The 26,571-nt window shown below is 47.7% G+C and overlaps 1 protein-coding gene across 6 annotated transcripts in view; it reads left to right on the forward strand.

The window, feature by feature from the left end:
- The window catches only part of INTS1 (integrator complex subunit 1), a 34,981-nt gene extending 16,169 nt beyond the window's left edge, over nucleotides 1–18,812 (forward strand). For 3 of the 6 annotated variants that reach the window (XM_043524348.1, XM_043524349.1, XM_037910358.2), the window contains exons 25-48: nucleotides 929–1,096; nucleotides 1,226–1,337; nucleotides 2,810–2,971; nucleotides 4,521–4,667; nucleotides 5,069–5,167; nucleotides 5,612–5,736; nucleotides 6,398–6,652; nucleotides 7,106–7,265; nucleotides 8,041–8,181; nucleotides 8,625–8,805; nucleotides 8,884–9,007; nucleotides 9,778–9,908; nucleotides 10,058–10,145; nucleotides 10,872–11,098; nucleotides 12,164–12,287; nucleotides 12,842–12,975; nucleotides 13,404–13,596; nucleotides 13,828–13,955; nucleotides 14,704–14,816; nucleotides 15,420–15,533; nucleotides 16,638–16,708; nucleotides 17,312–17,403; nucleotides 17,564–17,673; nucleotides 18,212–18,812. In XM_043524348.1, coding sequence (XP_043380283.1) covers nucleotides 929–1,096; nucleotides 1,226–1,337; nucleotides 2,810–2,971; nucleotides 4,521–4,667; nucleotides 5,069–5,167; nucleotides 5,612–5,736; nucleotides 6,398–6,652; nucleotides 7,106–7,265; nucleotides 8,041–8,181; nucleotides 8,625–8,805; nucleotides 8,884–9,007; nucleotides 9,778–9,908; nucleotides 10,058–10,145; nucleotides 10,872–11,098; nucleotides 12,164–12,287; nucleotides 12,842–12,975; nucleotides 13,404–13,596; nucleotides 13,828–13,955; nucleotides 14,704–14,816; nucleotides 15,420–15,533; nucleotides 16,638–16,708; nucleotides 17,312–17,403; nucleotides 17,564–17,673; nucleotides 18,212–18,327 — 3,315 coding nt within the window. In that variant the 3' untranslated portion in view covers nucleotides 18,328–18,812. Of the gene's footprint in view, nucleotides 1–928; nucleotides 1,097–1,225; nucleotides 1,338–2,809; nucleotides 2,972–4,520; nucleotides 4,668–5,068; nucleotides 5,168–5,611; nucleotides 5,737–6,397; nucleotides 6,653–7,105; nucleotides 7,266–8,040; nucleotides 8,182–8,624; nucleotides 8,806–8,883; nucleotides 9,008–9,777; nucleotides 9,909–10,057; nucleotides 10,146–10,871; nucleotides 11,099–12,163; nucleotides 12,288–12,841; nucleotides 13,187–13,403; nucleotides 13,597–13,827; nucleotides 13,956–14,627; nucleotides 14,817–15,419; nucleotides 15,534–16,637; nucleotides 16,709–17,311; nucleotides 17,404–17,563; nucleotides 17,674–18,211 lie in introns of those variants that run through there. The other 3 variants (XM_037910359.2, XM_037910360.2, XR_005227007.2) reach the window with 3 other exon arrangements.
- The last annotated feature ends 7,759 nt before the right edge of the window (nucleotides 18,813–26,571 follow it).

Raw genomic sequence — 26,571 nt, forward strand, 5'->3', positions numbered from 1 at the left:
TTACAAGTCACACGCGGGGGTGTCTTGTTTCTTTCAAGTGTCTCACATTGGAAGTCAGACTGCACGTGACTTTCTGATTTGGGAGGTGGATAGCCATTCGCAGGAGGCTGGTGAATTTGAGACTATAGATAGGTTTAAAAAAAATAAAAAATCCCAACCCTGATAGAGAGTGCAGTCTCTGGACCCAGCTGGAGAGTGTTTGCCGTTAATACCTAGGTATATGATAAATGTTGGGAAATTGAGAGTGAGGCATAACAACATGACAAGTCAGGCACATTTTGTAGTAAACAAAGAGGAGTTCTGAATTTTTTAAAATATCCTTTGGGCCATCTTGGGTATTTGGCGTCTTTCATTGTTCACAGATTTTAAAGGGTGCCTTGCCAGCACTTTCTTGCCTTTTGTGGGGGTTCTGTGCTGCCCTGGTGATCTCCCAGTGATAGGGGCGTAGGTCTTATGGAGAATCTATTGGATCGTTCTTTGCCTCCTGGGAGTCATGTGGGCTGGTCTCCAGGCTCTGTGTGCGCACGTGCCCAGTGTCTTAAGTTACGATTGTTGTTAAAATATAACAAAAATCATGGGATCTCTGAGTCTTCTAACAACCATGACAAACCTTCCACCTGACTTAAACCTGGTAACACTCCCTGTGCTATAGGTGTATGGAAATCGGGATATGCCATAGCAGAGGGGGCAGTTGTTAAGTAAGGAAGATGATTTGTGCTACACCTGCTCCAGTGTTGCACATCTCCCAAAGATTGCAGTTCCATCCGTAACGTCCCCGTGGCCCTTATGTAGCAAGACGGACCAGTGGACTGATCCAGGGCAGGACCAGGTGGGCAAATAGCTTTTCCCACAATCAAAGCTGGAGAGGGCTAGGGAGTGAAGCAGGAGTGCCTGTGTGAAGATTTTCACAGGTGTTTTCTCCCTGCAGGATGTGGCCAGGCTCATAGTGGAACGCTCCACCATCATGTCTCATCTCTTCTCGAAACTCTCGTACTGTGCTGAGTCAGAGGCAGTGCTGGTTGCTCTGCTCTCCATCTTCTCATGCTACGTTAAGCGCATGCGCCAGAGCAAGGAAGGGGAGGAGGTGTACAGCTGGGTAAGCATCTTCCTCGATCTTTTTTGGGTCCTTCTCTTCCCTCCGGCTGTCTGCGTCTCTCTATCTCTCCTAGCATTCCTATTTCTGTACTCTCTTTCATGGTTACTTATTTTCTTTCCCTTCCTATAGTCTGAGTCCCAGGATCAGGTGTTCCTTCGCTGGAGTAGTGGGGAAACAGCCACTATGCACATTCTTGTGGTCCATGCGATGGTCATTCTGTTGACGCTGGGACCACCTCAAGGTTAGTAATGTGTGTTGGAACGGATTCACATGAATCACTGCTCTGATGTAACTTCCTCCAGCCTCCACCATCCTGGAGAAGGAGGCAGTTGGGTCCTCACCCTGCACTGCTCAGGAAGCCAGGACACTTAGACGCATAGACTTTAAAGTCAGAAGGGACCATTGTGATCATCTAGTCTGACTTCCTGCACTTTGCAGAACTTCAGTCACTTCTGAAATAGACCTCTCGCCTCTGGCTAAGTTACTGAAATCCTCACATGATGGTTTAAAGTCTTCAAGTTACAGAGAATTCACCATTTACACTTGTTTAAACCTGCAAGTGACCTGTACCCCATGCTTGAGGAGTTGCCTTCTTGTGAGGCATCTCTGATATTGATTGGTACCCCCTACAGTGTCCTCAGCTGTCTATATCAAAGGCCACAACAAAACCCACTTCTATACTGCCTTTACATCTTTACTAGATGCCCCAAATACCTGGCTATGTGGCATATGTGCAGAAGTAACTTGCTCCCACCCTCATTGCCTGGTTCATTGCCTCTCGGTCAGGTCTAGTTCACTGCTTGCTGTGAAACCAAGGAGCATGGACGAAGGAGTGTGACGTAGAGTTTGCCTCTCCTCTTGTTTTTTTCCATTTCCCCTCCACTCTGCCAGCCATGATGATCTATTTGTTGTCCTCTCTTTCTCCCATCTGGGTTCTTCTAGCCACTCCAAATGCTGTGGGAATTTTCAAAGGCTCAGGGAGGGAGGGAGGTGCCCATTAACTAACTCCCCCTTTGGGCCTTTGAAAGTTATCCGGGCTCAAGTCCCAGTGTGTCCTACCTTTCTCCATTTCTGTCTCTTTGCCTGTAAGCCTTTTTGGGGCCAGGAGTTTTTTCTGTGTTACTGTTTGTTATAACTGGAGTGCCCAGCAGCGTACAAGGTACTTCACAAACAAGGCATGTATCTGCCCCAAAGAGCTTGCATTCTAAATACTAGACTAGACAACAATTCAGAGCAGCAACCAGCGGATATGTATGGGGCAGGGAATGCAGGGCTTACAAATTCTTGTTTTGCCACACGTGTTGCGAGCCTCTTAAGGTTATAAAGAAACGTATGTTTTACTTTTTTCTCTATTTGATTTAAGCACCTAGTCTCTGCTCAGCAAGTAACACAAAATATCCTAGGAGCTGTTGGGAACATTTCAAATCCATTGTTCGGTTCAGTGGGTTATGTTTGAACATTGTTTTTATTGGCAGCATCCAATTTTAAAGTTACTGATGGGAATTCTCTCCCCCAGTGTAGCGTGAGAGTCAGACCATTTGGCACATGGCTCACATTCCTCTTATCCAATTTAAGCTTGTCTTTCGTTGCTGAAGCAGAATGGTGGTTCGCGGCCTCTTAACAAGGAAGTGACCTGGTTTATACTGAGAAGGGTGAGGTATATCAGTGTGTATAATATGCACGTGGAATAACTTTTGTAACTGTTCTGGTAAGCAGGGGAAGGTGACTTTTGCGCCTTGCTGGACATTTGGTTCCCAGAGAAGAAGCCCCTCCCCACTGCCTTTCTTGTTGACACTTCAGAGGAGGCCCTGCTGCTTCCTGACTGGCTGAAGCTGCGCATGATCCGCTCCGAGGTCCCTCGCCTAGTGGATGCAGGTGAGTGGGGCCCAAGGGACACGTGCTGGGGGTTGGGTTGCCAAAGCCAATGAAAGATATGGAAATGCTGCATTGAAAAATTAGCCCAGCTCCTTTGAGGTCTCAGCCGTCTTTATCCCATAGGTGCTGTAGATGAGTGGAGGGATAGAGGGGAGTGTCTGTCTGTTAGCAGATTTGGATTTCTTTCTTTGCAGCAGAGAGGCTCCAAGCACAGGCCTCTTGCCTTGCTTCACTAGGCTGTTTGCTAAAGGGCTTCCACTGCCCTCCAACAGAGACTTAGGGACTTTGGGCTAGTCCAAGCGGGGACGTGTGTGTAGACCAGTGGTCCTCAGCCCCCAGGCCACGTGCGGGCCGGTCGGCACACAGCGGCGGCCGGTGTGATATCCTCAGGGCCATACAGGTAGTATATATATTGTGTGGATGCAGCCCACATAACCCAGAGAAAGCTGCATATGTGGCCCACAATGGTAAATAGATTGAGAACCATTGGTGTAAACTCTTCACTTACTCCTTGTATACTACTCTGTGTTGTCTACCTTCAATCCCTTTCTTTTCTGGGGGGGGGTGCACTGGTACATGGGGACTAGTATAAAGCATTTAAGGACTGGGGCCGACTAGCATCAGGCTCCTGCAGTTCAATCCAAGTGGAAGGTGAATAAACAGCAGCATTCAATCGAGGGGGGTGGGAGGAGCCTTCTCTAGGCAGCTCTCGACTCCAACATCAAACCCCCTGGCACAATGCAGGCTGTTCTTTCTGCTTGCCATTGAGCTCTGTCCATGCCTGTCTTGCACTGGCTGTGGTTTTGGCATTTGCACCAGGCCGGAGAACTGTTTGGCCTCAAGTCTTATTAGGATTGTACTGCCAGCTTGACTATTGAGCCTTACCATTTATTTTAAAGGGAGCAAGGGCTGTGGAATTAGAGGACCTTCCTTTTACTTAAACCAGATCCATTTGTATTCCTTTGACTAAATTAAGCTGCAGAAAACATACATCTGACCACTAGGGTGAGTGCATATCACAGCTTGCATAGCACATGACAGTGCTTACAATGGCAGTAGCAGTGTCTGAATAATATAACGGATAGCTGCATCTTTTAGCATCACGTGGCTCTTCACTGCTGTCTGTTCTTTGCATTCAGAGGTTTTGTCCCTTCCTTACTAATTAAATGACAGCTCTCTCTTGCCAGTGATTGAATTATTCAATAATTCCTGCCCGCGGCCATCAACAGAGAGGGTGGCAGTTATTTTTAATACAAATGATTTGGTTCCTGAGGTTTTGATCAAATTAAATGGAGGATCAAATTAACCCTGGAGTGAATTAACTGGAGGATGCAATAAGAAGGAAAATATGTGCAGAGTCTGTACAGGGCAAAGAGAAACCCATAAGCAGCTGTCAGTGTTGGCTTAGGTCCTGTGCAGCCCTGCTAGTAAAGGTGTCACTGATGGCGTGTCCAAAACCACATGGACCTGCTCAGGAACTTATCCTGCTCCTATGTGTGAGTGACTCAGAAACCTGAGGATTCTGACTGGCCATGTCTGCGTGTTTCAGCACTGCAGGATCTGGAACCGCAGCAACTGCTTCTCTTTGTTCAGTCCTTTGGGATCCCAGTCTCCAGTATGAGTAAACTCCTGCAGTACCTGGATCAGGCAGTGTCTCACGACCCACAGACGCTGGAGCAGAACATCATGGACAAGAGTAAGATCTTAAGATTAGGCTGTCTAGGAATCTGTCTCTTTCTGGACCTGATGTTTAAATCCTCCTTTGTTAGCTCGAATCATTTTGCAGCTTCCTTGTAGGTTCCAAGATAACTCAGCCTGACCTCTGTCAAGGCCACCTTAGCAGCCATTGCTGTCCACAGGGACCTGTCTGAGTAGGCTTGGAGTGTATTTCTCAAGGGTGTAGCATTTTCTAGCTTAGCTCGTGAGAAATTTGGGATTGTTTGTGGGTGATTTCTGGCTGTCTGTGAAACAGGGTTTGTTCTTGCTGGGGTTTCTCTGCTTACTTGGAATGCGGAGGGGTGTGTAAATTCCCTGCAGAATGGGAGCTGTGCATATGGCAGCATCTTGTATCCAACTTCATATTTTGTCCTTTTTCAGATTACATGGCTCATCTTGTGGAGGTTCAGCATGAGAGAGGAGCTACGGGGGGGCAGACCTTCCACTCTCTGCTCACCACTTCCCTGCCAACATGCCGAGGTATTGCACAACATACACTAATCACTCCCACAACAAAGAACTGACCAATACTCCACCTCAGCCTTTGTGAGGCCCAGCTCCAGTCTGTCTTTCTGAAGTGTGGGTTGCTTTGTTGTCCTTCAGGCAGCTCCCAGGCTGAAAAAGGAGATCAGTGCCCTTCATACAAACTTCTCCACCAATGGACACCACCACCAGCTAGAACTTCCCTATCTCCACTCCTGGACTAGGAGAGGAATTCTGGTTTCTCTGGAGGATTTTATTACAACAAATTCTATCCTTGTTTTTTTCTCCATGTTGTTTAGCTCCTCATGTTTGGTCTAAGGAGAAAAGGCTGCTGTTTACCTTTCTACCGGTTTGGGGTCTGTAAAACTGGGGCACATCTCTTCATTTGGGCCCCAATTGGTGACGCTTGCCTATGACAGTGTTCCTTTAATCTCTCTGCAGACGGTGCTGACACTCCAAAGGCCAAAACTAGTCCTGAGACCCCCCAAGGACAGAGTAGGATCCGGGCGTTGACTCAGATCCGGGTCCTGGGTCCTGAGGATGACCTGGCGGGCATGTTTCTTCAGGTATTGCTACTGCATCTGTTATTTAGAGAATAGGTTTGTCTGCAGCAACTCCCTTCTGTATCCCTGGGCCCAACAGCTGCAGTGCCTTTTCCAGACCCAACGCCTACATTCTAAGCCTGGTTTGATGAACTCTGGCCTCTTGCTTTCACAGTGCTTGGAAGGAGGGAGTTATAAGTCTTTGGTGGTGGGGGCCATGCTATTTTAAAGATAATGGAATTACTGATGGAAAGATCTTATGGTTAGAGCATGAGGTTGAGACCTAATTCTGCAACTGTTAGTAGTTTTGTGGGCAAGTCACTTAACTGCTGTGCCTTAGTTTCCCTATCTGTGTGGCTCTACCTCTGAGGCTTAATTTGGTAATATTTATGAAGTGCTTGTGGATCCTTGGACAATAGTTGCTGTGTAAATGCAGGATATTAGTATCAGTAGTCTTATTTGATCTATATAGACACTGCTTTGCCTGTTCCTCCCTAGGTCCCTAAAGTATTTGGAAAGCAGGTACTGTTAGGTCCCCTCTAGTGTACATGGTCAGAGCCACGTCTCCATGTCAGGGAACAACCCTATGTAAACCAATTCCCTGAAGCAGTGGCTGTTGTCGTGCAGATGGTCCTTTTGTTTGTTTGTTCTCATACAAGCTTGCCGTCTTTCAATTTTCTGTCAGCTGTTCCCACTGAACCCGGATCCCCGGTGGCAGAATTCGAACCCGCGCCCCATCTCCCTGGCGTTACAGCAGGCACTGGGTCAGGAATTGGCTCGCATCCGCCAAGGGAACACACAGGTGACAGGGATTTCAGTGCGTCTTCTCCAGGCAGTGGCAGCATTGATGAACTCTCCACATAGCGGGGCTCTGGTGATGGCCATGCACCGAAACCACTTTATCTCCTGCCCACTGCTGCGTCAGCTGTGCCAGTACCAGGTGAGCCATGTGGGAGTGGGCTCTTGTCTAGCATGGAATTGGGGGCAGAGGGGAAGGGAGCAGTTAAGCTCAGACCTCTGAAAAAACCAGCAGCCTGTAGCACTGGCAGCCTTGCTCTTGGGGACTAGTAACTGCAGTACAGGAGCACCCTAGAATAGCCTTCAGAGCAGGGAGAGATTTACCTTATGAGATATACTGTATTAGTGAAGGAAGGCATTGAATTAGATCTATGTAGTTGTTCTGTATCCTTGCAAGTGAGTCTTTCCAGATGTGCATGGGGAGATGCAGGTCACAGAGTTGATATTCAGTGAGCTGGGGTTCCAGGTAGCCTGTCTGCTGTATGTGCCCATGCATGCTGCGGGCGTTATCGCCTTGTCATCTTCGTACAAACAATCCCCACCACCAGCACCTTCCCTAGCTTTACACCTGTAGCTTTCGGTATTCTCTCCCCAGCGCTGCGTACCCCAAGACACCGCCTTCTCCTCGCTCTTCTTTAAAGTCCTCATGCAGATGCTGCAATGGCTGGAGAATCCTGCTGTGGAAGATGGTCCTCTGCGTGCTCAGCTCAAGTCCTTTGCTGTGCAGTACTCTTCAAGGCATAGGATCAGTGATGGTAAGAGGCATTAAGCAGAGTGTGCATCTCGGAATCGACAAAGTGGGACAGAGAAGGGTCAAAATCAGAACCTGATGCTGAGTCTAATGTGGCTGTTTTTCCACCCCCTTTCTGAGAATGAAATGGAGAGGGTTGTCATTGTTTTAGCATGTGGAGCGCTATATAGAAATGCCCAAGAGTAAAAAAGAAAGGGGGAGATTAAGTTGTGCTCACGTCCACATGTTGTTCGAGTGACATTAATAGGGACAGGAGGCAGCCAAAATGATTAATCATTAGGATAATTTGCAATGAAGGCCCATCAGCTGATGGCCTCTTAGAGAGCAGGCAGGTGGGATTGTGGGAAATCTCAGGACTGTGGATATCAGAGTTGATGATGTGTATGTAGTTGTCCTTGATTTAACACTGGCAAGAGACTGCAAGGTGAAACAGTTCCACGCCATTGTTTGTTTTGCTGTCTATCATCTAGCCAGAGTTCCAAGGCCGGGGGATCTGGAGAGCACAGCCAAAAGTACAAGCTTGAGGTTTGGACTTAACTGTCTTTGGGTTGACCATAGGGTCTTCTAGCCATAGATGCTTGTGACACTGGCACCAGCACTCTGTTGGGGTTTTTTGATGGGCATGAAAGTGCTAGTGTGTGCAGGTTTCAGATGTTAAGCTCTTAGAAAGAGGAGTCATGTGAAGTGTTTGTATGAAAGAAGCCACAGCAAGGCTGGCTGAATGATTAAAGGAGGACCCTGGTGTGGCTTAGTGGTACTGATGCTGTGATTCCCTGCAGTTCGAGGTGGGTTCCTGCACCTGGCAGAAGCACTGGCATTCCGTCGTGATCCTGATGTGATCAGCTCCACTGTACGAGCCATCATTGCAACCCTGAAATCTGGAGAGAAGTGTAATGTGGAGCCAGAACTCATCAACAAAGGTATGGCTATCCTTCTGCCCTGCCTTCTGGAACTGCCATTGGTATTGGGGACAGAACAGAGATGTGCATGCTTGCTCCACTGCTTAGTGGGAGTGTAGAGCTGGGGAGACTGCTTTTGCTCTCCTGGATCAAGGGTTCTGACCTACTGGAAGGTTGCTCCTGTCTCATTTTACCTCCTTTTGTTGCATTCTGTCATATTGGTTTATAAGCTGCTTGGGACAGGAACTGAGAAACAGTGCATAATGCTGGGTTCTGCTTCCCTAGTGAATAGTAGAGTATCCATAACTTATGTAGAAAGTTCCAAGACTGCCCTGTCTCTCACTGAGATTCACTGTAAGGGAGTGCCGTACTAACCGGCTTTATGAAAGATACAATCATCTGGCTCACCAACTTCACGCTGCCTCCCAAAGCCTCTGAGAGAAGTCTCTTTCTCCCTCTGTTAGTCCTTCAAGGTCTGATTGAAACACAGTCTCCTTACATGGAGGAGCTTCTGACTGTCCTCTTCTCGGTTACCATTGAGACTACAGCCAGGTTCCCTGCCATGAGACCAATTGCTGTGGTGAGCTCCCTGCTGCTCCAGGAGAAAGAGGAGACACCTGTGAAGAAGGAGTTGGATAGCAGCAGGTGAGTCTCGGGGTGGTTGGTGCTGGTCACTCTGTCTGGTTTTGTGGCACCTTTCTGATATTTGTGCTGTGCTCTTAGTGCTGAAGCTGCTCGTCTAGGGCCCTCCTCGGGCCTTCTCAATGACTGGCTGGAGATGCTGGACCCTGAAGTAATCAGCAGCTGCCCAGACCTCCAGCAAAAGTTGCTGTTCTCCTGGAACACGGTACGAATCTCTCAGCCAGGAATGAATCTTAAACTGAAGCCCCTTTCTTGAGCTGCAGCCTTCAAGTCTGAATCCCTCAGTCTGTTCCACTGGACTAGCTAGTGGGAGACGGGGTCTGTTCTGCTCCACCGATAAGAGCACGTTCTACACCAATGGTCACCAACCGGTTAATCACGATCGACTGGTCAATCCTAGAGGATCTCTTAGGGGTGGGGTAGATCTTGAGTTACCCTTAAATTCAAAAAGTGATCTTGGGCATAAAAAGGTTGGAGACCACTGCTATACACAGTGATGCCAATTCCAGAGCAGCACAGTCTGTCTCTAAGGAGGGCCTGTAGTGAATTCTTCTCTGGATGGGATTTTGCACTCCATGTCACTGCCATCCTGGAATCTTGGCATTTCTGTAGCCCTCTTCTCCCAGGCTCTCTCAGCAGTGTACAGCTATCAGTTACTTAGTCCACAGCAGACCTGCGGCTAGGTTTTCTCACCATTTTACAGATGGGCAAACAGAGGTTTGGAGAGGGCTACTTGCCCAGGAACATGCAGGGCCAGAGTCAAGACTGGAACTCATCAGTCTTGGGTTCTGATCACTTGCTCTAACTGTTAGGCTTCACTGCTGCTCTAATCCTATGTCCTCAATTTTTCATGTTCCATGCACAATCTGTATCCTCTGTTCTAAGTGTATCTGAACCCTCCTCTGCTACTCCTACCCCCTCTACCTAAGTGTCCTAAAATGGTTTCAGACTTCCATCTCTCCCTGTTCTCTCCAGACTAAAGGTTATTCTGGGTCTCAGGTGCCCTCTTTTCGCCCATATCTGTTGGCTCTCCTAACTCACCAGTCCAGCTGGACAACATTGCACCAGTGCATCAGGATTCTGCTTTGCAAAAACCGGGAGCAAAGGTGAGTCTTTCAGATACCAATATTATATTTGCAGACATTCCCTTCTTCCAAAGCGCTAGTGATTTGTAGAATCTGTCAACTCAGGGCTATGGTGTCTCTAATCTCAAACTTGCTGTTGAACCCATTGAAATTTTTCTGTCTTCTGGCAGGTTTGACCCGACTGCATCCTTAGATTTCTTGTGGGCCTGTATTCACATCCCTCGGATCTGGCAGGGAAGGGACCAGAGAACTCCTCAGGTAGTGGTTTAAATCCTTCATAGTCCCTCTCAGGATGGGAGAAGGGGATGTGCTTTTCACACTGGCCTGGTTTTCCATGATGTCTTGGGGGACCCTGGTGTATAATAGCAGATTTGCTGCCAGCACCCCAGCACATTTGTAATCTCTTGTGCTACAGTTGCACATGGAGATGGTGATTCACAGTTTTGATTCAGAACTGATACAAATAAATGTAAATTTTCCCAGATGTAAAACTTTCACTGCAGCAAAACAAGTGTCTGGTTGTAGCTCTTGCAGAGACTGTTAAGAGTTATAGTGAAAATGTAGCCACGTAGCTACACTTTTGCAGAACTAACTGTCCGGTAGGCAAGTACAGATGGAGTGAAAGAATAATTCCCCCTTTGGGTTGGGAAGTGCAAGCCACCCCCCAGTGGGGAGCTCTTTGTCCAAGTTTGTGTAGTGGATGAATTGTCAGTTCCTTTCTAGCCAGATGCCAAGGGATGGAAGTCAATGCATTGTGAAAAATTGGGGTACAGAAGGGAGGTGCAAAGCCCCTCATTTTGGGGGGGAGGGAGGGATTATATTTTGTCTGGTTTCCCATTCCTGGGCATGGTGCAATTTTTAAGCTAGGTACAAAGGGAGTTTTTGTCATGTAAAGGATTATCTTCCTGTTTGAGAGCGTGTGACTAAGGTTATTGGCCAGCCCTTGCCCCTGGCTTCACCTTGAGAGTGTTTGTGCTGTTACAGAAACGTCGAGAGGAGTTCGTGCTCCAATTAAAGGCATCAGAGTTGATCAGTTTGGTTGAGCTGATCTTGGCCGAGTCCGAAACCAGAAGCCAGAATACAGAGGAAGCCTCCTGCACGCTCATCCAATCACGGCTACCCCTGTTGCTCAGCTGTTGTCATGGAGACCTAGAGAGTATTAAAAAAGTAACAGAGTATCTGACCGGCTGTATCCAGCAGTGGGGCAGCAGGTGAGGATGCAGAAACGAACGAACCTTGAGTCCATCGCACTCAGCAGTTACTTAGGTGGCTATTTGGGCAGCCACGTGACCCAAATGAGGCTTGCCAAAGCTGCTTTGCTAGGATCGCTGCATTTCAGAATGCATTTAGAAACTGCCCAGTATGTTACCTTCGTGTCAGCTTGGAAACAGTTTGACTCTGAATGTGATACTCTGGGCATCTGTATGTGTCTTTTCTGTAATTCAAGATCAAATTGCTCCATTTTACAACTCAAAAAGAGTGTTTCTAGCTGCCAGCCTTGCATCCACCCTCCCACCTCCCCAGAACTGGAAGTCAAGTGATGTTTTCTCTACCTGTGAAATCATCACTGGTAATCCATTCTGCAGCTGGAACTGAGCTGACTCTTTTGATGATTGTGCTGAAGGCGGAATGGAGCCCAGCCTGCTCTCTATAGCTATATGGGCTCTGCTGTGCTAACAGAAAGAGAGCACGTATATGTCAGTAAATCAAGCCAATCTAAATCCTGGACTCATCTATGGTAGAGCTGGAAAAGACTTTCTAGGTTATCTGGACTGTCCCCCTGCTGATGCAGGATGTGACTCAGCCATGTGGAGAGCAGGTGTGCTGAGTCAGAATGAGCCATTTTGTATAATCACTTTTTACTTTCATTACTTTTTAAATGAGGGATTCACTCTTTGATGGTTGGATTTGCATTTTTAACACTGATGTTGTGCAGAAACTCTGCTTTCTGGGACTTTAAGAGGGACTTACTGGTTGCCATATGCCCAGTGGCAGCTTTGCAATTGCAGTGCTTTCTGCTAGAGAATCGGAGGCAGTCTCTCTGGAAAGCTCCGTGGAACTGCTCTGAAAAGCAAGCAGCTCTAAGGAGGCTATCTAAGAGTGAAATGCTATTAAGTCAGCAGTACGGTGGTGGCTGTAGTTATTTGCCTCTAGCTGTTCGGGATGTGCAGCTGGGGAGGAGCGGAGTGTGGATATTAAGGCCTCTGATATGCATCAGACACTTTCTCCTTGGCCTAGGGATGTAACTGTGCATTGTCATCTCCTTTCTCTTTCAGCTCAGTGGGAAAACGCTGCCAGGACCTTCTCCTGCAGCTCTACCTGCAGCTGCCGGAGCTCCTTGTGCCCATGCCTGAGACACTGCTGACCAGGGAAGGGGCTGCAGACAGCAGTACCTGCAAAGTAAGGAGTAAAGGGACATAGAGGCAACAGAGTATTCTTCTCTGTTCTTTAAATCCATGTGACGAGCATGGGAGCTGAGTTGATAGGCAGGCTGCAAAAAGAACAAATACACTGCCTTGGACTGTAACCTTCTTCACCTTGATCCCATGTGAAGCTCCCACCTTTTGCTTCCCTTAACTCCAGAACACACTGGACTTTTAACATTTTGTCCTTGTCTAAACCCCGGCAATATAAAGACTGCAGGTATTTTCCTGTGTGATATAAAGGCTTAATTAACACGCCTGCATTCTCCCAGGTTATGTTAGGCACCTTGTTATTATATGAGAAGCAGAAATGTTCAGCTCCTGCTTTCACAGATGGGAAGAATGAGGGACTTGGGACTGTAGATCCCTTGCTAGTTGGAAGGTTGATCGCTTACCTGAAAATCAAATTTAATTTTTTTTAACCCTCTCCCTACTTAAAAGGAAACTTGGAACCCCACCGATAGGCTGAAGACTTGCTCCTCCAGCTTCAAGCCATTGAACTTTTGTTTTATCAACTATGATTCTTTCTAGCTTGATGCCCTGGTTCACAGATTCATCACCCTCCTCGCAGAAGCCAGCGATTCCAAGTCAGCTGAGAGCCGTGTGTGGGATGCCAACATGGCATGCAGGAAGCTAGCTGTGGCTCACCCCATCCTTCTGCTTAGGTACTGCCCTTCTGGTCCTTCTCTTCACCAGGCCTGTGGCTGGAGCCTTTTCAGCTGGACCTCTGTGTCAGTATTAGCATTCACCCCAGAACGAGAACGACATTCCCACTGCAAACCTGATTATAGCACTGAAGCATGCTCCTGTGTATAGAAGAAATGCTATGAGCAGCAGACCCACTCAAGCCATTTGCTGGCTGTCTCTCCTGATGAGGTGATGCCTCTGCTAGCAGAGGAGTCTCTTGGAGGTGGGCAGCGGAGAAGAGAAATGTGGTGGGAAGGGGGATTTGTCTGCTCGTGGACATAGGGATCAGAGCATGAAATCTTGCAGAGGCTGAGGAGAGGGATGAGCTGAATATCTTAGAGTTGATTCTGTTACACAGTTGCTCTGGAAGGGCTTTGGAATTTAATGCTTTACTTTTGCATTTCAGACACTTGCCAATGATCGCAGCTCTGCTTCATGGGCGAGTACATCTCAATTTCCAGGAGTTTCGGCAACAGAACCACCTGACTTTCTTCATCCATGTCCTGGGGATCCTGGAGCTGCTTCAGCCACAGGTGTTCCAGAGTGAGCACCAGGGGGCGCTATGGGACTGTCTTCTCTCCTTCATTCGCCTGCTGCTGGTAGGAGAACATTACCTTTTACAGACTGCATACAGCCAGCCAACTACTAGGGAGAGAAGTTGGTATCTGACCATCTCAGGGTGCTGTGTGTCACACTTTACATATGTGTGTACTGTGTGTGCTTGTACGAATACATGTGCACAAACGGGGAGGGGAAGGACGCGTGGACTTTCAGGCTTCCCCTGGGTGTTAGTGGTTTCGGTTAAGTGTGGTCTCCCTCCATCCCTCCAGAATTACAGGAAGTCCTCACGTCATCTGGCTGCCTTCATCACCAAATTCGTCCAGTTCATTCACAAGTATATCACGTGCAATGCCCAGGCTGCTGTGTCTTTTCTGCAGAAACATTCTGACCCGCTCCAGTAAGTGTTCTATTCTGACCTTACTCCCATTGCTATGGTGCCCCCCCGCTGTGACTGCCCATCTACCTGGCATTACTTGGCTGCCAGCAAATTCAGTAGTTTTTGCTGATGCACAGGCAGAGGACCATCTGTTGGGATTGCTGTCCACCTTAAAAATAAATAAATTGCTGGAGTCAGTCTCCTAACCAGATAGGAAACAACAAGAGCAAAGTTACTATTTAGCTTTTATTACAGTGCTTTTCCCCTAGAGACTTCCATGTGCTTTTAAAAGGTACATGAGCAATAGTGTCCCTTTTACAGATGGGAAAATGAGGTACAGGACCGTTAAGAGGCTGGCTGCAGCTCACACAGACTCCAGGAATAGAACCTAGGTTTCCTAACGCGCACACATAGGACACTGCATGTTTCCAGGCAGGCAGCAGCAGAGTTCTCCCCCAGACTAGTGGATACAGGGTCCCATCTGCAAGTACATGGGACAATATATTTTGGCCCCCCTTGGAGGGAGGGAGCTGGAGTTGCCATGCTGCTTCAGCAGTTCTGGCTACTGTCTGTTTTCTGTCTCGTCTATTGACGCCTCTTTGTCCATTACTTGATTTCTCCTTCTCCCACAGTGACTGAAACTAATCTTTGTTCCTCTTCCCCACACGTTCACATTCATACATGTACCCTCAGCTTGTTCCTTCTCACTCCCGGATGTTGAGCTGATTGTTGCTGGTTTATGCCAGAGCTGCCTTTTCTTTCACCATAGTGACCTGTCATCAGATAACAGTGACCTAGTGATGCTGAAATCTCTCCTGGCTGGGCTAAGCTTGCCCAGTAAGAGTGGTGTCTTGGATAGAGGCTCTGAAGAAGAAAAGGATGGTGAGTGTGTGTAACTCTTTGGGCTAGATCAGTGATCCCTACCCCTGTGCTATGTTTTGGAGTTCTGTTGCTTCTATGTGGACTTCAATCTGAGCTCTGCACTCCCAGCTCTAATAGGACAGTGAAGGGGGGAAGGAAAGGAACTGAGGGTGAAGGTTGTGTCCTCATAGACATTCCTGTGAGGAACTGGTCAGCAGTAGTGAAACCAGTGCCTGGGAAGGGGTAAATGCTGACTTCTCACTTGTTGTAATTCTCGGAGCTTCCCAATGCAGTGGAATAGCAGCACCAAAGGTATATATTGCTAGGGAGTCTGCTCTCCTCTGCTTGTCTTCAGGCTAGCCCTTCAGGAAGATCTCCTAAGGATACATCTGCTCCTTCCCTTCTCATAGACATCATCCTGACTTCTGATAGGATTGTCCCTTAGGAAATTCTGTGGGTGTTACAGGGGCTAAGGATAGTTACCTCTCCCTTCCCTCTCTGAGCAGATGCCCTGATAAGGGGACAGTAGACAGTGATGTAATCCATTGACTGGGAATGCCAGATTCACCTTCATTTTAAATGTGCAGAGCATGCCTGCGAGTTAACTATTTCTCTCTGTCCTAGATGAAGCAGCCGCCGGCTCTCTGCCCCTGGTCAGTGTGTCCCTCTTCACTCCCCTCACTCCAGCGGAAATGGCCCCATACATGAAGAGACTCTCCAGGGGCCAGACTGTGGAGGGTAAGTGGAGACCGCTTTCCCAGAGCACCTCATAGACTTTACAGACAGGAGTCACTCTACCCACCTCCTCTTGGCTGGAACATGGTAGCTGCTCCCAGCCACACTTCCTGAGAATGTTAGACCAGAATTACAGGAAGCATATAGACAAAAATCAGCTCAACTAGTATTTGGCTGGGACAGGAGAAGCTGGTTTGCAGCCATGAGCCCTGTGCAGGGACGCCACCAACAGCCAGACAAGTTCATCTAGAATTGAAACCGTAGCCTATAGTCTTCTAAACCATGCAGTCCCTGTAAGAGAAGCTGCAAATCTCCTAAAGCCAATATGCATCTCATGAGCTAAACAAGGTTGAATCTGTTCTGTGTTTGGATGGGAGACCTCCCAGGACAATTTAGGTGCTCTGGGAAGTGATGCGGTTGATTCGCTGAGTGGTACTTTGCTAAGGGTCAGTACTGAACCAGTGTGCCAGCACAGCATTTGGAGTGCTGTGTTGCTGGAAGTGCCGTCTTTTGGATGAGATATAACGTTTAAAGTTCCGGCTCCCCATTTTAGGTTATCAAAAATCCCCTTGTGCTCTCCACAGAAGTTCAGGCTGTTAGCATAGTATCCTAGGGAGCTACAGTTTGCTTCTCTAAGGTTCTTTTAATATCATTTACATCCAGTATTCTTCACTATCCTGATCTGGGACATTACTGTGTGGGGTTAGCCCACTGCTGCCCAACTCAGAAATAGGGAACATGATCCCTACGTGTGCATGGTTTGCAGATTTGCTTGTCATAGTGTTGCGGTATGAGGCCTTATATAAAGATCAATCTCTGTTACAACTGAATTGATCCAGAACTGAAACTTGCCACAGACAGCAGTGCTAGCAGCTAATAGGGCCTCTGCTGGGGCAGTTCTGGAGGTGTTGATCCATAGTACAGAGCATCCTTCTAAGGTCCTCTTTGAAGCATCATCTCTGTCTTTTAGTTTGCATGCCAGGTTGAAAGATTTTATAGCTCAGCAGAGGACTCTTGTGTTTGAGACAAATGTTCCTTGTGGAGCTTTGCGGACTCCACTGTGTTGAAGGGAAGGTTACCCTTTTCTATCTGTGGCTTTCCTCCCAGATATCCTGGAGGTGCTGAGTGATGTTGATGAGATGTCCAGACGGAGACCAGAAATTCTCTCCTTTTTTGCTGTGAGTATATGTAGCCCAGAAGTTGCCTTTGGAAATTCACTTGCTGTGATGGGGGATTCCTTGCAGCAGAGTCTACCTTGCATAGTTTATTCAGGTGTTACTTTCCCTCTGCTTTATCAGGTCATTATCACGGTGCCTGTGGGTAGGCCAATTCTGAGGAATTACCTTCTCAGTTAGTTTAGGCCTTCAGCTGCCACATGAGTGTGTGCACTAAGCCATTTATACACGTGTGCTCTCTCGCACACACTTCCCCTCTCCTTCTGTCTATTACACTGGGTCCCTGTCACCCCGTAATATCAGTCTAGAGAGAAAGGGGAACAGTTCTGCAGGAAAAACTTCGTGAGGGACCTGGGAAATGGATGTAGATCCAATTGTCCTGTTTAGAGCAAGAGAAAAACCACTCTGGATGCTTAAAGCATTCACAACTGGCTGATCCTTCTTACAGATAGAAATCCCCTGCATGTGACCCTGGCTCAGCATTAACTTGCTGGATAGATGGTTAGCGGGCTGGAGCAATGCCGCACGGGGGGTAATGTGAGCCTGAAGGGCTTGTTCTCAGTGTCGCCATGGGATTTCTTGCTGATCAGCCTTGTCTCCTCTCAGACTAACCTGCAAAGATTGATGAGCTCTTCAGAAGAGTCCTGCCGGAATCTGGCCTTCAGCCTGGCTCTGCGCTCAATTCAGAACAACCCGAGGTGAGAAATGGAGATATCCATGAATGTCAGGCTTCTCCTGAGTCACTTCCTCCTCCGTCAGCCATGTGCCCTGCATTGTCCTATGTACAGCTCTGACTGTTTCTTGCTCCATTGATGCTAAGAGTGGGGATGCTAAGACGGTGCTATGTTTTGTTCCCAGCATTGCTGCTGATTTCCTCCCCACTTTCATGTACTGCCTTGGCAGCCGAGACTTTGAGGTGGTGCAGACAGCGCTGAGAAACCTGCCTGAATACACCCTTCTCTGCCAAGGTAGGTCTAGGCTTCTGCGTTTGCTGCTGCACACTCAGCCGTGAGAGGCTGGAAACTGATTTTCCAGAGGATCTCCTTCAACTGCTTTCAGTGTCGGATTTATTTTTGTCTGTATTGGAAACTGGAATTTCCTGGGAAGTTCTCGCTAGAGATTGGTCCTTGGTTCCGTGCTATTTCCTGGCCTGCCCAGTGCCAGCTTCACTCTGAACGCCACGGAAGGAATTTATTGCAGGGACTCCCCGGGTTGCCAGCATTGGCTTCTCTCTCAAACAGTTCTGATCATGTAGCAATTTTCCTCTTTGAGTTAAGGAGCTTTGTATTCATCAGATACTTGTCTGGAGTGTTAATTGTATGCCTGGGAGTGATGGTGTGTAGTTACTGCCTTTCCCCATCTGGAAAGTTTAAAACTTAGTTCCGCTGCACTGGTGTTTCTCTTGCTGGGACTAGTCCTAGCACTTCCTCTGTGCCGTATGATTGTTACTGGCAAGTCAGGACTGGTTAGACCAGTTCTCTTACCCTTCTCTTTTCCCCTTCGCAGAGCATGCAGCAGTGTTATTGCACAGGGCCTTTCTGGTTGGGATGTATGGACAAATAGACACCAGCTCGCAGATTTCAGAGGCCTTGAAGGTTCTGCATATGGAAGCCATGATGTGAACATCGATGCCCCGGGAACTGATTTGTCCGGTTGACTTGAATCGCTGTGAGGCAGCACTTTGTATTCCAGCCCGTGGGCTGGGGGGGACAAGAAAGAGTGATCGTGGAAGGCCAGCCTGAGCAGAAGGAGAGCTCACGCCTGGGGTCTGATTGAAGGAATACAAGGATAGATCCTACTTAGGACATCACTTCGGTGGGAGCAAAGGGGCTTCTAAGCACGGCGTATTACAAGGGACCACATCCTTGGGATCTCGGATGGTATTTACCACTTCCTGTTGGGCAGTGGCTATGACTTCAATCACCACCTCACATCCAGGAGGCCATAGCATTTGGGGTAGGGGAAGGGAGAGTTGCCATGGGGCTCTCTAAGCTTGTGACCTCTGGATTGTCCTTTGCATGTTGGAGGGAACATAGAAATCTGTACAGAGCAAGAGACTCAGTGTTACTGTTTGTGACTCCTTTTTAAATTAAAACTCTTCTAGTTCTAATTAGGCTCCCTGCCGGCATTACTGCTTCTCGGCGTTAGGCTCGGTCCTTCTCCGAGTCCCTCTCTAGGCTCTCTCTCTGTCTTTCCTTTGGACGGCTGTTCCGCAAGACGGGACTTTTACAGAAAACCTAGTTGCAGCCCCCTACAGCCAAAGTGGACTCTTCCCCTTTGCCAGCAGCGTTTGTTTACTCCTTGTTCCTTCTGCTGCACAAGCAGAAAACCATTCAGGAGGATATGGAGGTGGGCCCAGCCTCTGCCAGATTGACCTTCTGTGCTTGGGCCGTGGCAGCCAGAGCTGCCACATTAGGGATTGCTGTTCATTACTATTTTTGTATGTCAACAAAGGGTGCCTTGCTACGCCCACAGAAACCCCTCCATGGCAGCAGAGTATACACAGAAAGCATCTTTGATGATCCAACAACCATTTTCCCTTGGGTTCTGCCATTTACTCAGTGCACCAGTATCCCTGCAGGCAGACTCCTTATCTCCAGGTGGGAGGGCGGGCCGTGTGGCTTCGTCCTTCAGCGTGGATACCCATGACTGCAGGAGTGTGGGAGGAGCAGAGACTAGTAGGTTCCCCCCTCCCCTTACAATTAAGCACATCTTCGTAGTCTCTGCTTAATATGCTGGCGGTCCTATTTCCTTCCCCTTGGTCTCTTGCCATACCCCAGGAATGGTGTCAGTGCAGTTTGGCTTAACGCATTGTAATCAGTAATGACTAAGGTATGGCTCCTTTCACCTCTAGGTCTGCAGGTGGTAGAGGTGGTCATTGCGCCCTGGTTGCTGTTGGGCAGTGAAATGCGCTGGTGGGAGAAGTATGTTCCTCATTGACAAGGATGCACCACGCCGTTGGCTCGTTTGTTAGTATTCTCAGCAAGACCTCAGGGTACGTCTACACTGCACAAAAAAGTGTGTTCTTAACCCAAGTTAGCTAACCAGAGTTAAGAGCACTTTTTCGCAGTGTAGACATCGCCTAAACTACTCTCCCTCTGTCAGGGCTGAGGCAGCAGTGGGGAAGCCTGTACTGCCACTGCCTTTTCTCTGCCTGTTCTGAGGATAAGTAGAAGACTCCGCTCTCCACCGCTGTTAGTCTGGCATCTTTTCACGTGCCCTGGGGAAAATGTGAGGCACCTTTGGTGTCTCTCACCCAATTCTCTTCACTGGCTGGAGTTCACAGGGGAGGGGAACCCACTAAGAGAAGGCTAAAGCCGGGTGAGGTATCTAAAACCCCAGACAACTCTAACCACAGCCCATCAGTCTCTTACCTGGGCTTTTAAATAAAGAGATTAGAGCCATCAATTCATGATGCAATGTACTCCTGTTTTCCAGAGCATCTGCTTTACAACCAATGAAGGGGCTGTAACAGTTAACTAGAAATAAATTAAGTGAAGAAACAAGCTGAAGATCAAGTCAATAAAATAGTATGTTTTTTTCCTGAGGGTCTCACTGACAGTGGGATTAATGCCCTGGGTTCGCATCTGAAAGGTTACAGATGAAATCTGTTGGCTATTCTGAACTTAGTCCCTTTATTGAGCATCATTAAAACCTCTTCACAGTTCATCACACTAAGCAGGTGTCTCCCCCAGTGGTATAGGTCAGGAATAGCCAGGAGGCTGCAGGGCAGGATTTGAGGAGCCATTGCAGAGTGGTTTGTGTCAGGTGGAGTCGGAATGTCTGGGGATGGTGACAGCAAGAGGGAGAGGAGGTTAGTAAGAAATACACTGGCCGAGCACTGGGTCAGCTTGTACCCTGCTCCTAAACCCCCCTGCAGAAAGGGTTCATTGAAAATCCCAGATGCAGAGTTGGATCTCAAAGTCTTTGTTCAAATGAATTAAACATTGAAATGGGCGAAAACAAACACCATGTTGTTGGTTGCATTTGCTAATTTGCCTCTGTTCAAGAAACAAGGGGTCTCCCAGGTGTGTTTGGCAAACAGCCATGTTGCAGGTGTCCCAGTCTGGAATAGCAGAAGGTGTTTCCTGGCCACACTCTGGGTTCATTGGCAGAGATGGGTGTGTGGACAAACAAGATTGCTGGTAGAGTGCAGTGGGGGGCAGCTGCACTGCATGTGCCTGGCTTTGAACTATTCCCTTTCGAGACCAGCAAGTTAGTTCAGAGGTGAAGGGAGTGTGAGAGGAAACGTGGGTGGCCAGGATGTGAATGGTGCAGTCACTTGATCTGGCAGGACAGCGGCAGCCCCTCTAGCCTAGCTGGAGTTCGTCTTTATCTCACTGAATAAGAGGCATCACTTATGACTTGCTGCCTTCTGTGCATTCCATTGAATCAACCCCTCCCATGCCTAGATCCTACGGTGATGGACACATTATAAATACTGGAGCCTATGAGAATACTGAGTTAGATGTTCCAGCTGCGATCTGTCGTTGAGGCTGGGAATGCAGTGCGGCTGCTGCGGCTGGGGACTAATAGGATCACTAATGCATGCCAGTATTAATTTTCAGGTTGAGTTCCCGGTGCTTTTAATTTGGGGGCTTTTGTGCGAGAGGTTTGAAGGCGAGGCACCTTGAAGTGCCAAGACAGCTCGAGGCGGGGAGTATGTTGCCGCTGGAGTGGAATGCAGGGATGATGGGCCTGGAGCCCAACCCCTCTTATCTGGGACGGGAGAAGTGACAGTTCTAAAATGGTTAGCGACGGCGTTACTGATGCAATGACACTGGCCCGCCTTTTAATCAGTGCTTGTTTATAACTGTGTTTCATCTCTGTCCGGCTGAGCTGGTTCTCTCCTCCCCTCCTCCAAGAGGGAGTAGCAGAGCTGAGCTAAACTGACAGCGCTATCCACTGCAGGCCTTGTAAATCCCTCTGCTTTGGGGAGAGTGATCTAAAAGCTCCCTTGGTAGAGAAGTGAGGGGAGAGGTTTATAAATGGTTTCGTTTGTTGGGAATGGGGTAGATAGGTAGTTAATGGAGGAGCCCAGGATGGCCACAGTGGAATCACCACCGTGGTTCGTCTGCCTTGGGCTGAGGGTCTCTTCTGAGCAAAAACGCTAGAGAGAGGCACAGGTGCCAAACCAGCTTCCTCGAGCCTCTGCTCTGTGGCATTGAGCTTGTATGGAGGCACTGCCACAGGATTGGATGGCTCCCTTGAAAGCCCATGGGCTGAGTTTGCTGCCTCCTGAGTGCTGCCAGCCTGGAGAGAAGTGTCTGAGCTCCAGAAGGGAACTCCCCTCCCAAGTGGGGCAGCCACCAGACACGCAGGGCTAGGGAGAGACGCCCAGTGACTTATAGACCACTAACATTTTACCTGGTATATCCCAGGTCTGTACACATGAACGCTTCTGTAGAAACTGTGTCTGAACCATACGTTTGTTCAGTAGATAAATCCTTCTGAGCCTGTCCCATGAGAGGCAATCCAAGCTGGATTGCTTGCCCCGGGAAAGCAGGGGTGTTTGGTGTCTGGTCATCCCTGTCGTGTTCAGCCTGTCGCTGGGTGCTGTGGTATCAGTGACGTGTAAACTGCTGGTTAACAGGTGACTAGGAGGCTTTTAACTGGCCCGGATTCTGAGCAAACCAGCTGCCTCCTGACAGGGGAGAAGTTGCTGGATATTGTGTGAGTCCTGCTCACCTGCCTGCTTTGCCTCATGCTGCCTTTGCTCTTTTCCATCAGGGGTGAGCTGCTCTGGCTAAGCGCTGCTGCAGGTGAGCGCCCCTTGCTGACCGTGTTTCCTGCTTTGAAGTCTGATGCCTGAGTGATTGGGCTCCCTCCTCCCCCTCAGCCCAGTCGCTTTTTGAAGGGATGTTTCAGCTTTACTCTGCAAATGATCCGGGACTGAATGCAGACAGCCTGGTGCAGGGGGATCCAGTTACAGACAGTCTGAGAACACACAACTGGGAATGCTTCCCTGTCTCCAAGAGCTATGACTATCTGTTACCCAGGGACCCATTGAGAAGAGCCCCACGCTGGATCTGATATGGAAGTGGATAAGGATCTTTCCAAGGGCTCCCTGCTGCAATGAATTAATGCATTAAACTTCCACCTGATCTGGGGTCTGGGTTTAACTGTGGAACCGTTGTAAAAGCCTAAGGAGGGCGGTGGTCTTGTTTTAGTCTCTGCCATTGCAAATGCTTTGCAGAACTGGCAGTGTCCCAAGGAGAGACCCCGGACTGGAATAGTAGGGGCTGAAGCTTATTGGACTTTAGGAGCAGTAGTAGAGCTGGGAGTCCAGACTGGCAGAGCTGGGGTGCTTCAGGTCAGAACTGATGTGCATTGGCAGCAGGGAGGGGGATACCTGTCTCTGGGGCCAACAGGACTAGCGCCCAAAGGGGAAGGGCCAAGAAACACCTCAGCCTCCCCCCGACTGCTTCCCCGGGGATCATAGCAGGGACTGGAACTAAAGTGCAGGTCTCCGGTCTCCTCCCACACCAGCAGAAGGTAGAGGAAGGGGCAAGAGCGTCACTCTCCTGCCTCCAAGCACTGGAGAGAGCTGCTGCTGCTCAGTTCTTGCTCTGCCTTTGGCCTGGAGCTCAATTCTTGCATTAGCCCCAGGGCGCCCTGGGGAAACACTCAGTTCCCGCTCCCTCACTGACACACAAGCATGGCCCTCCTGGGTTCAGGGCTCCCGGGGAAGGATTCGCCCACTCACCAGCCTGAGTAGCTAGGATTGCATGTGCCCATAGGATTTCCAGGTGGATTTGAGAGGACGTGGTCAGTCAGGACCAAAGGGCAATGGTGGGAAAAGGGGATGCAGGTCCAGACATTCCATGTGTCTTTCCTGTTTGAGGAGCGAGACTCTGTGTTGAGAGAGCCTTCTCCCGTCTTCCCTGCAGGTCTCTCACTGCACATCCTCCCCCAGCCCCCTTTCCATCCTGTGGTTTCTGGTCCTTGCATCCATGCCTGTGATTTCAGGACACCAGCCCCGTCCTTCATGCAGTCACTCTGGGCTGAGCAGCCCATACCTCGGCTGCACTCCAGTTTGCTTGTGTACCTAGGCTTGGTTGTGTGTCTGTTCCAGAACAAGGGTCTCAGTATGTGGTCCCATAAGCTCCTTGCTTGCAGCTGGCAGAAATCCTATAAAAGCCTGCAGGCCTTTTTGCTTTTGCAGGTTAGTGGGAAGAGACAGTCTAGTGTAGCCATTAAGCAGGGAGAGTGAGCGCTTTCTCATTGTCCCCTAGAGCTGTGCTTCTCAAACTATCTGATGTGGCGGACCGGCAGTTTTTTTCCCCCCAATGTGCCAGGGACTGGTACCATGTTTGTGCCACATTATTATCATTTTCGCATAGGCACGTAGCACATCAGATCAGAAAAACTAACATTCTTCACAGTATTAATTGGAATGGGAGTGTGGCGTACATGTGGAGATGTTCCCATTTCAATACATTGAAGACAGACTGAAAGACTATGCGTCTGTGCAGGTAGTATAAAATGACTATTCGTTTATGATCCAAGAAACTATTATTTGAACATTCGTAGTAATATTAATTTATATCGGAAACAATATAATGAATACAATAAAAGTTGGCAGACATTTTAATTTTGTTTATTTTGTAAACAAATAATACAATATTACAATACAAATTAAAAATATTTAAAAATCAAACCAGCAAAGTCTCCTAATAAAGATATTATAAAAAAAAAATTATTAACACAATAATAGGCATGTTAAAACCTTAGCCTTTACTAATGTGAAAGGTGAGCCTGCTTCTTTGTCAGTTTATCCAGTCCTGGTTCAACTGAGGACAGTGCTACATGCAATGGAGAATGACTATCCATACTATTCCTGTACTTTGTCTTAATAACACTCATGGTTGGGAAGCCAGTCTCGCAGAGGTATGTTGAAGGAAATGGGAGAAGAGTTGTCAGAGCAATTTCAGTAAGCTCAGGATATTCTGCTTTCACTTTTATCCAAAAGGAAGCAAGTGATGTTGTAGTTTCGAAACTCATCTTCAATCTTTTGCCAGCTGCCAGCTCCAACAATTTATCCTCCATAGTGACAGTTAAGTCATCTTTCAATGGAATAAACAGATTTCGGATCCATCCAGTCTTCCGTGGATCTTCTGCTGGAAAGTAAAACTCAAAACATTCTGCCAAATTCGTCGTGTTCACTGATGGCATTTCGTAGAGATGTAACATCAAGGTCTTCACCTGCATCGGCGATGATTGTCGCTAAGTTGTGAAACATGTCATAAAGATCTCTTGACACTCGACTCTTCCATGCTTTTAGCTTTCGTTTCTGTCTGTCGATCTTGTCTGCCATTGTAAGACACGAAGCCATCCTTCCCTGCATGGAGGTGTTGAGATTGTTAAAGATGGCAAAGATATCAGCCAAATAAGCCAGCTAGGCTATCCAATCCACATCTCAGAACAATTGTGACCAATTGGTTTTTTGTCATGAAGAAACTCGGAAAGCTCGTTTCGGAGCTCAAATACTCTTGACAGGACTTTTCCCCTCGATAACCAACGTACATCGGCATGCAATAGGAGCTGTTTATGATCAGCTCCCATATCATCACATAATACAGCAAATAGTCTCGAATTTAAAGCATTCGCCTTTACATGGTTCACAATTTTTATGACCTTGCTGAGCACACTGTTTAGTTCTGTTGACATTTTTTTTTTTTTGTTGCAAGACTTTCTCGGTGAAGGAAGCAGTGTGTCGACATGCATTCGGGTGCAAGCGCCTTAATCTGGGTAACAACTCCAGAATGCCGTCCTGTCATCACGGCAGCGCCATCAGAACATACGCCTACACAAAACTTGAAATCCAACCCACATTTGTTAACGATGTAGTCGCTCACACTCTTGAATACTTCAGGACTAGTTGTTTTTGTTGGTAGTGAAGCAGAAAACAAAAACTCTTCCTTCAAATCACCCTCATGTTCAAAGCGCACACACACCATCAGAATTGCCGTATTAGCAACGTCTGTACATTCATCAAGCTGCAAAGAAAAGTACTTTGCTAATTTAATCTAGCCTATGAGCTGATCTTCCAGATCGTCAGCCAGATCGTGAATTCGTCAAGCTATAGTGTCATTTGAAAGTGGCACCTGAGCCACTTTCTTTGCCACCGGCTCGCCCAGCATTTCCATGCAAACATCTTTAATACCGCCTATCACTAGTGTCTCACCAATTGTGTATGGCTTTTTAGCCTTAGCAACGCAAAGTGCTACTTTATAAGAAGCTCGCAAAGCACAAGTATTTGTGTGTGACACTTCAAAGATCTGTTTCTGATGGCCTTTTAAATCAACATGCTTTCTTTCGAAGAACTCTTTTGGCTTTGAACTAATTTCATTATGTTTTGTATTTAAATGCCTCTTGAGCTTTGACGGCTTCATTGCGTCGTTAGCCAACACATCACCACAAATAACGCACTGCGGTTTTGGCAGTCCACCATCATTTGTGGCTACAAAACCGAACTGAATGTATGAGGCGTCTATTTCCGAGTAAAGCTAGTATGAATTTTTTGTTGACAATACTTCGGTTTCATTTACATTGGCGTCGTCTGATTCAGAATTACTTGCGTGTTCAGCAACTGGATGTCTCTGCTTGATAACTATGTCAATTGGGCCTCGCTTTGCCATCTGTAAATTAGGCATAAAAATAATTAATATAAATTCCATTACCACAGGTATATACTTAGTTTGTGATATTAGGATGAAATCCAAATAAATGCAGTGGGAATGCTTTTATTGAGAAATATGTGCTGGAGAACATTGATTAATAGGGTAAGTAATGTTAGGATAAGAAGATAATATAAATGTTAAAATTAAATTGCAAACAGGATAATAATTGGAAAGTTAAGATGG

Source organism: Chelonia mydas, chromosome 10 (genome assembly GCF_015237465.2).
Source record: "Chelonia mydas isolate rCheMyd1 chromosome 10, rCheMyd1.pri.v2, whole genome shotgun sequence".
NCBI lineage: Eukaryota > Metazoa > Chordata > Testudines > Cheloniidae > Chelonia > Chelonia mydas.